This window comes from Sinocyclocheilus rhinocerous, unplaced genomic scaffold (genome assembly GCF_001515625.1).
Source record: "Sinocyclocheilus rhinocerous isolate Xijiao unplaced genomic scaffold, SAMN03320098_v1.1 scaffold366, whole genome shotgun sequence".
Classification (NCBI taxonomy): domain Eukaryota; kingdom Metazoa; phylum Chordata; class Actinopteri; order Cypriniformes; family Cyprinidae; genus Sinocyclocheilus; species Sinocyclocheilus rhinocerous.
The window spans coordinates 1,052,624-1,062,348 of record NW_015660877.1 but is presented as its reverse complement, the minus strand read 5'-3'; the positions used below and the strand labels follow the sequence as shown (position 1 = coordinate 1,062,348).

General features: G+C 36.7%; 2 protein-coding genes across 2 annotated transcripts in view; both read right to left on the bottom strand.

Annotated features, from left to right (window-relative positions):
- LOC107725442 (serglycin-like) overlaps positions 1–1,524 on the bottom strand; it is a 5,767-nt gene extending 4,243 nt beyond the window's left edge. Inside the window, exons 1-2 of the mRNA XM_016534686.1 lie at positions 1,361–1,524; positions 256–394 (exon numbers count right to left, since the gene is read on the bottom strand). Of these exons, the coding sequence (XP_016390172.1) occupies positions 256–394; positions 1,361–1,427 (206 nt within the window). The 5' untranslated portion in view covers positions 1,428–1,524. The remainder of the gene's footprint in view (positions 1–255; positions 395–1,360) is intronic.
- Positions 1,525–5,574: 4,050 nt separating this feature from the next.
- kifbp (kinesin family binding protein) overlaps positions 5,575–9,725 on the bottom strand; it is a 9,003-nt gene continuing 4,852 nt past the window's right edge. The window contains exons 3-7 of the mRNA XM_016534742.1: positions 8,720–8,799; positions 8,446–8,629; positions 8,077–8,170; positions 6,963–7,075; positions 5,575–6,880 (exon numbers count right to left, since the gene is read on the bottom strand). Coding sequence (XP_016390228.1) covers positions 6,002–6,880; positions 6,963–7,075; positions 8,077–8,170; positions 8,446–8,629; positions 8,720–8,799 — 1,350 coding nt within the window. The 3' untranslated portion in view covers positions 5,575–6,001. The remainder of the gene's footprint in view (positions 6,881–6,962; positions 7,076–8,076; positions 8,171–8,445; positions 8,630–8,719; positions 8,800–9,725) is intronic.

Sequence of the window (9,725 nt, the reverse complement as noted above, 5' to 3'; positions counted from 1 at the left end):
ATATTCATTCAGGTATGACAGCAGGTATAGTGGTGATATAATTTTTGTTGTGTTATTAAAACTGAATCTAAATCTAATCAAATTATACTATTCATTTGCAGTAGTGACATGCATGCATCCTGTTAGTTTTGACTAGATATAAATACACACATCAAAGAAATAACTGAACAGATTTTGTTTTTAAAATGAACACTACATACCATAATACAGTACTAATTCTCAATAAAAATGGATATGAATAAACAGGCAACTTACATGTGTTTTGCAGCAGAAGGTGGAAGTCGAGAGCTTTGCCCTGATAGGGGCACCAGGGGGCCTATTTGTGTGACACAGTTTGCGTACTTATCATCCGGCTTGCATTTCACCCACATATACCTGCCTTTGGATGGGGCTCCTGTGTTCAGGGATAATACAGAATGACAGATGAGAGGCTTGACAGACATTACCACCATCCTCAAACTCCTCGTGAATTATAAAAAAAAAAATGAACTGGCCAGATTACTTAAATAGACTATCTTCTGTGTTTTTATGATGTTTTTTTTCTTTTTCTGAAAGCACAACTTGTATTTATTAAATATATTTCATGTGTTTTTTTCCCCATTTATTATGTAGGCTAGCTAGGCCTAGCCTATATCGTATGTGTTATTTAATTATTGTTTGTTTGTGTATTTTTTATTGTGTATTATATGAATTTCGCCGACGAATATCGTGGTATATGACATTTTTTAATTTCATGACATTTAAAACCATTTCCTGCACTACTATCCAGCGATGCCGCAACACCGCTTCTGAATTTACTGCGCGAAGTGATCAGTGTAGTCTGATTCCCAAACTAACGACTCTAAGGAGTTCTTTTTAGTGAATCAAACGCTTTACGTTGCAGGGTAGTCCGAAATCCGAACGAATCATTCTAATGAGCCGGTTCTTTGTAGTGAATCAAAACCACATATCTCGACCAATAGGCCTATCTCTTCTGTTGAAATAAAATGTTTTAATCAGCAACAGGCTTATGTGCAATAAGAATCAATTCATATTTCCTCCTTAAAAGGAGGTTATTAAAAGATTTGATGATAGAACCGTTAAGGAACCGGAATCGAAGAAGTAGCCTAAATTCATTATGATAGCCTACTATTTATTATAAAAACATAATTAAGCTTCTAATTAATGGCACTATTGATATAGTTAATTAATTTAAGTAAATAGCCTATTCAGACTATTTTGTTTTATTAAAATATATTGTATAATAATTTCTTTTGATCTTTACGTGAAGACACGCAGGTTCTGAAACCTTTCCGTAACAGACCATTAAGTTTATCATCTATTTTTAACATCTGATCTTAAAATGCGAAAATAAACGTACCCAGTCCTCTGTCCCCAAAAAGGCATATTATTGCCAGTGCCAAAGTTATTCTGTGGTAAAATCTCATTCTGTTGTCCCTGTCAAGCAGAAGATGCGAAAGAAAATGTCTTCAGATGAACGTCAGACAAGAACTTTTCCCAGTTCAATACTAGCTGTGTAAAAGACCCTGCCCCTGTGTGCGTCATTGTTTCCTGAATGCAGCCTATAGCAGCTGGGTTTGGCAAGGTTTCTCAACACTCAATCCTAAAAAACACTGAGTATTAGCCAACCAATACACAACCCGAATCCAACCGTCGTTTTAAAAATACACAACATGAATGGCAAAACAAGTCAGATTAAAACTAAACAAAAATATACCAATTAAAGTGAAAATTCAAAGCTAGACCTTAGCTAAAAGTGAGTGTCAAGAAAGGCTAGTGTTCTACTAGACAATAAAATTAATTTGAAAGTTTTAGCTATAATAGAAGTGATGTCAGTCCATAATTTATAAGGTCCATGTTTATTGGTTAATTCTTTAAAAAGTGAAATTCAGTGATTTAAAAAAAAAAGTGTATGGGATGGGTTGATGTCACTCCCACTAGATTATATGAAATAACATGAATGTGAAATTCTACAGTACAAATAACACACAACAATGGCATTTTTAACAAACACAAAAAGAGTTTCTGCATGTAGATGTATGTTTTTAAATTAATGAAATTAACTGTGATGTGTTTACTACTCAGTGTGTATTACTTGTAATGTGTATTACTATTCACGTTGATAAATGTACGACTGCCAAGAAATGCTATATACATAACACAAATTATGTTTGTCTTTTGAAATGAGATGAATATAGTATGTTGCTATAAACATGCACATATGAATACATTTTTTATGTAAAACAGTAAAATATAGTGGAACAGTGTTGCACACAGTTGATACAAAGCTGTTATAACTTGCAGGAAGTGGTTTTGCGCACACAGGAAATGACAATGTTTCTCCTTTTATTAGCACATAGCATGGCAAGACAGAGAGGAGTTTTCCATTACATGCATAAGCAAAAGGAAATTCTGTCTTGCGGATTATTCTAAGTATTACAAGTGCTGTCTGCTGGGGAGTTTATGTTTCTGTTAACATTGCTAATTTGACCATACTGTAGCAACCAGACTAATCACTTTTTTGGACAAATTTTAAGTATGATTACTTTAAGAAGACAATTTTGGGTTTAATGCACAGCATTAAATATAATGTAGGCATATGGAAATGACCTGACAACTGATTCAGATTAAAAAAGGAGTCCTAAAACTCAAAGACACAGTTGTACATGAAGATGTCTCAAAATGTTTCTAAACAATCTTCATGTTTTAAATGGCACTGAGACGGAATGTACACTGAGTTTGGTGTTTGTCAAACTATATACTTAACTCTCGGCGTCTGAAGTTTGTTTGTCTCTCAGGCTGAAGATGATCGTCTCAAACACAGACATAGGACATTTACTCATATTTCAAGTATAATGATCAGATGCTGTATCTCAAGAATTTATAAGGTCCATGTTTATTGGTTAATTCTTTAAAAAGTGAAATTCAGTGATTTAAAAAAAAAAGTGTATGGGATGGGTTGATGTCACTCCCACTAGATTATATGAAATAACATGAATGTGAAATTCTACAGTACAAATAACACACAACAATGGCATTTTTAACAAACACAAAAAGAGTTTCTGCATGTAGATGTATGTTTTTAAATTAATGAAATTAACTGTGATGTGTTTACTACTCAGTGTGTATTACTTGTAATGTGTATTACTATTCACGTTGATAAATGTACGACTGCCAAGAAATGCTATATACATAACACAAATTATGTTTGTCTTTTGAAATGAGATGAATATAGTATGTTGCTATAAACATGCACATATGAATACATTTTTTATGTAAAACAGTAAAATATAGTGGAACAGTGTTGCACACAGTTGATACAAAGCTGTTATAACTTGCAGGAAGTGGTTTTGCGCACACAGGAAATGACAATGTTTCTCCTTTTATTAGCACATAGCATGGCAAGACAGAGAGGAGTTTTCCATTACATGCATAAGCAAAAGGAAATTCTGTCTTGCGGATTATTCTAAGTATTACAAGTGCTGTCTGCTGGGGAGTTTATGTTTCTGTTAACATTGCTAATTTGACCATACTGTAGCAACCAGACTAATCACTTTTTTGGACAAATTTTAAGTATGATTACTTTAAGAAGACAATTTTGGGTTTAATGCACAGCATTAAATATAATGTAGGCATATGGAAATGACCTGACAACTGATTCAGATTAAAAAAGGAGTCCTAAAACTCAAAGACACAGTTGTACATGAAGATGTCTCAAAATGTTTCTAAACAATCTTCATGTTTTAAATGGCACTGAGACGGAATGTACACTGAGTTTGGTGTTTGTCAAACTATATACTTAACTCTCGGCGTCTGAAGTTTGTTTGTCTCTCAGGCTGAAGATGATCGTCTCAAACACAGACATAGGACAATTTACATTTTCAAGTATAATGATCAGATGCTGTATCTCAAGAACAGGAGCATGTAATTTCGGTTTGGTAGAGCTTCCTCTGAGCTAATCATATTTGCTCCTTGCAGAGACTTGACTAAAACACGTAATGCTATTTCGTCTGGGAAAAAACCTGCACTCTCTGCATTTTCTCTTCTTTACAGTTACTCTGATGACAGCATCCTGTGTATTTCTTTCTTTGTCTATAGTAAGCACGCAAGAGGTTTCCTGATTTTACTCTAACCTAAAACTGATCACACTGAAACCGAAACGATTATTACAAAACCATTGAGATTTACTGGATTATAATTTATGAAGCTGAGAGTAAAAATGAGTTCAATAAACAAATTTAAACTGCAGCAAGACTCTTATTACAGACTCTAGTTGATATCAAATTTTACGTTCAATTAAACGTGGCATACAACCATACAACTATGGTCCTGATATTTATTTTGGTATTAGTTGTTTATCACATGAATGTACAACGAATAGGCCTATAGCATAACAATAAAGAGAAGCACCAGAATGGTATTACTGAAATATTTAGAGAAGGAAATGCAGTAAGTTTGGTGTATAGTTCAACTGTCTGTTGAAAACAGCCGTTAGTTGCACAGTTCACTCAGTGAAATCAGCTCATATTATGAATGCTGTTCTAATCTGTGATCCATCTTGTACAATATGAACCACATCCTTTGCGAAGAAAGAATGTTCATCAAGCTTGCAGCTTAAATGTTCTTGATGCTACATTAACTCAATTAAATAAAATGAACATGACAGGCACTGTACTCTCTGGTACTTTCCTCTTTGCACTCAGCCGGATAATCTACCAGTATAATGGCTGCACATTTGTGTGTGTGTAAATGGAAATTTACAATTAAATGAATAGTTTACCCAAAAATTTAAATGTGCTGAAAATTTACCCTTAGTTTTTTTCATCAGAACAGATTTGGAGAAATTAAGCATTACATCACTTCCTCTGCAGTGAACGGGTGCCATCAGAATAAGAGTCCAAAAAGCTGATAAAAACATCACAATAATCCACACAACTCCAGTCCATCAATTAACATCTTGTGAAGTTAAAAGCTGCATGTTTGCATGAACAAATACATCCGGACGTTTTTACTTCAAACCATTACTTCCGGCTAAAATATGAGTCCTCTATCCATAATATTGCTTTATCCATTTAAAAAGTAGTCTTTTCTGAATCAGGAGAGAAATATGCTGGGGTAGATATGTGGGGGCGTGTTAGAACGAGCCGTTTTAGGGGGGCGTGGCAGAGTCTTAACTTTGATAAAGAATATCTCTTTGGTTTTGAGACTTTAGTCTTTGCAACTTCAGGGATCTTATCTATGCACAATCAGCTTGTAACACTCCAAAGAGAAAGGAAAACTTGAAATCGCATCATATGACCCCTTTAAGCACAGTTGATTTTGATGTAAGAGGACAACTGCAGATGGACCTAAAGCTAAAACACCTTAATGATGAATTTGTTTCTTATAAACACAGCTTCTCACTACACAAAACGTGAATTTATGAACTAGAGTAAGATTACTTGTGGATTACTGTGATGTTTTTATCAGCTGTTTGGATGGCACCTGTTTACTGCAGATGAAGTGATGTAATGCAAAATTGAAACAACAAACAAACTCATCTACATCTTGGATGGGCTGAGGGTGAGTACATTTTCATCAAATTTTGATTTTTGGGTGAGCTATTCCTTTAATATTTTGTCTTGACTGAATAAGACAAAACGAAGAATGGCATTTATGCTTTTTATGTTTATTGGCATAAAATGCTTTAATATTAGTACAGCTATATGTTAAATCTTGGGCCTGCTAAACATACCAGACATAAAATTTGAAACAAACATTTTACTACATTAAATACAATTGTACATTGCACATTGAAAATAAATTAGTGACTGTAAATCATGCAGTTACATCGGTCCACAAGGGTTTGTGATAAATAGTTCTACGGTTGAAGGAGTTTCTTACACGGTGGTCCTAGGAAAGCTCATTCGATATATCTAGGTCTGACAAGGAACAAGCAGTAGTGTGTGTTCACTGTTCATATTTATGTGAGGGGCCAAAATAAACTGTTTTCAACAGCCTGTTAGTTGCAGGAGGCAATTTTGGATCCAATTCTGTTTATCTTGAGAGGAAGCAGGGAGACCATCTCAATGCTCAACTCTAGCTCGGTTTCAACAGCCTTCTTGGCTTCTGGGTTCTCCTCACAGTATTGTACTACAAAGTTGTATGACTCCAGTGAGTGGGTGAGATTCTCCAGTTGGGTGGCCAGGTTACTGGAAATAAGCTTGGACTGTAATCTGGCAACACGGAATTTGGCCACCAGCGCCGGCCTTAGCAGGTCATCCTCGAGTTTTTCAGGAAACTTTCCCTCTGGTGAGCGGATGGAGTCCAGGAACATCTGATAATACTTCATAGAGGAGGAACACAAGTGGTTAAACTTCTTTATGGTGTGCACATCTGGCTGATCCTGCTTGTCAGCTACAGCCAACTTCAGGTCCATCATCTCATAATAGGTTTCTGCAAGTTCAAACTGCAGCTGTCGGCAGATTAGCAAATAATACTGGGCATTCAAATCCTTACAGATTGGCTCCAGCATGTCGACGCGACGTTTGTGCATCTTGCAGCGGCGTTCCAGATCCTGTTCAAAGAAGGCCAGGACCTTGAAGAGAGCGCTATGGTCCTGCAAGATCTCAATGTGATCTGTCACGTGACCATCCATTGCGAAATACTCTTTGGCCTGGACTACGTAGCTTTGACCCACCAGAAAAATGCTACGGGCTTCTTCAAAGTCTAGTGGAAGCATGCTGCTTACTTTCTCTTCCAGGCTGCAAATGGAGTCAAAGGTGTCGCTTGAACCAAAAAGGATGGTGCTCTTTCTTCCCTTCTCTTTTTCTTCCTCTTCATTCCGACGTGCCCTCTTCAGTTCTTCCTGCCGATCTAAGTCTAGTTCTCCGATATTATCCTATGGAGCAATGGAAAATGCTTAGACAAGTCAAAGTAATAAGTCAAAGCTCTCAAAATGTAAAAGAAAGAAGCATGGCTACCTCAAGAAGTTTTTTAGCATCTTGCATCAGATTAAGGCAATATTTAATCCAGCATCTGGCAATTTCGGCTCGCTTCTGCAGGAGCTCTTCACGCTTTTCACATTCAGCATCACCTTTGAGAACATTCATAATAATTTATTGTAATCTATCATATAATTTTAAACCTACATGTATTAATTTTAATAAATGTGCTATAAGACAAAAGGAAAGCAGGAAAATACTTTATTTGGGGACATTAGGATTTTTAAAGTTTTTTTATTTTAATACTTTTTAAAGTGTAATTTATTCCTGTCATGTCAAAGCTGAATTTTCAGTAGCCATTACTTCAGTTTTCAGTCACATGGTCCTTTAGAAATCATTCTACTATGATGATTTCCTGCTCAAGAAACATTTTTCATCAAGTTGATTAATATTTTTTTGTGGAAACCATTTTTTCCCCCAGGATTCTTCTTTTGAACATTTTCAAAAGAACAGCATTTATTTGTAATAGTAATATTTTGTAACATTATAAATGTCTTTACTGTTAATCAATTTAATGCATCTTTGCTCAATAAAAGTATTAATTTCTTTAAAAAAAAAAAATCATACTGACCCCAGACTTTTTAATGGTAGTTTATATAAAACGTTGATGCTGCATTTGTAAATTCCATTAGTCTCATGCTTCAAATGCAGCATTATAACACTTTTCTAGATCTTTCAAAAGATGTTTAGTAGGTATAACCTTTTTGTATTTCATGGAGTCTCTGCTGCACAAAACTAATTTACAGTCTCTACAGGTTCTGTATCATTGGTCAAAGTTGTACAAACCACAGTTTGTTGGTTTGTACAACCTCAGGATCTGATGAAATGCAAAACAACCGACAAGCATGAGTGTTACAATAACAGACAGATAGTGTTGAATGCCATTGTTTCAGTACTATTATAATCAAATACAGTATTATTACAGTGAAAGTTTCACTATAAGTGAAACTAAGGCCACGTGTGAACGGCCTAAATTTAGGGAGTTTTGTTTTCATTTAGCAACCACCACATGGCATTCAGTAAAGCAATGGAAGTGCAAGGAAATACACAATATCCAGCAACATACAAGAATGAACACCACACAGAAACCCACTTTCTTTGGCAGCTGCTTCTGAGGGGATTTCTCCTGCAAGAGTAGCAATTACACTAGCCGCAGCCAAACAGTGACGAGCCTCCATGTACTGTGTCTGTGATACAATGACAACAGAGACAAAGTTTATTACTATGACCTTGACTACAGAATCATGGAGGTTATGATTAGGGATGTCCCGAGCCAATCTCAAGGATTGGGATCGGGCCGATTAAGCATTTTTTAAAACTGATCGTATTGGCTATCCTAAGCTCGATCCTTACATTACATCAGCTGTCATGCCAGTGTTGTGCAGTAGGCGGCAGTATGCACCTTCCAGTAGGTTCGCTATTTACAAAAAAGAAAAGACGCTGTGGAACACACACTACATACCTTGGTGATGTAGTACTGTGACAGTGTGGCTGCATTAATAGCCCACTCGAGCGGCACAAACTGCTTGTACTCCAGCTGTCTCTGTAGTGTACTGTGACAGTACTGTCCAGCTCTCTCATACTGCTGCAGATTCTTGTACACTTGAGCCAGATAATACAGTGTGTGCGTATATGCCATTTCAAACCTGCTGACACATATGGGGACAAAGTGGGGTTAAAACATTCGTAGAAGCACAATAATGTTTTATATAGAGGATCATAGGGATGGATATTACCTTCTTATTTTCTCTTGTTGGGATAATTCTTCTCCCTCTAGCACGAAAAAGTTTTGAAGATCCAGTGGTGGTTGTCCATCCTGACATGCATAAAGGAAACAAATGTCAGCCCAAAACATTATCATCATGTATGTGCAACTGTATGTAGTTTAATGTATTTTTGTGACTTTTTGGAGCCCCTACAGTTAAAGGGTTAATTCACCCAAAAATTAAAATTCTGTCATTAATTACTCACCCTCATGTCGTTCCAAACCCCTAAGACCTTCGTTCATCTTCAGAACACAAATTAAGATATTTTTTGATGAACTCTGAGAGCTCTCTAACCCTGCATAGACAGCAACGCAACTGAAATGTTCCCAGACTCAGAAACGTAGTAAGGACATCGGTAAAACAGCCCATGTGACATCAGTGGCTCAACAGTGGCACAAAGAAAACAAAAATAACAATTTATTCAACTATTCTTCTCCCCGAGTTAACGTCTTCCGCCATTTTGGAGAGTACCACGACGTAAACACATAATCACATGAAATCAGATAAAAAATAAAAAATAAACATTTTAGAAGAGAACGCAACATCACGGTTGTCTGAACCAATGAGCATTAAGCTGTGTCGTCAGCCAGTCGTTTCCCATCATGCTTTTGATCAGCGCAGTTCGTGGAGAGCAACTGCGCTCGACTGCGCAGTCCGACACAGCCGCCTCGCCATCGCGAGAGTTTTTTGGTACACGTCAGCATGACATTAGAGCAAGTCGGACATAACTCGGACACTTTTCTAACCAGCATGCATCTCACGGTGATCACCGGTGATCGGTTCTGCTCAGATTTTGCTCATCTCAAACAAGCCTATTCTTGTCTACATCTGCTCCGGCGTCGAAACAATGGTGGACTGATGAGAGCTCACTCAGGGCGGGTCTAAGGTAAGACTCCAGTCCAGTCTGTGCTGAAATGCTACTGTCAATCAAACAATCGTGGGAGGGGCCTGTCTGTGTGACGTCACACAGACAGGC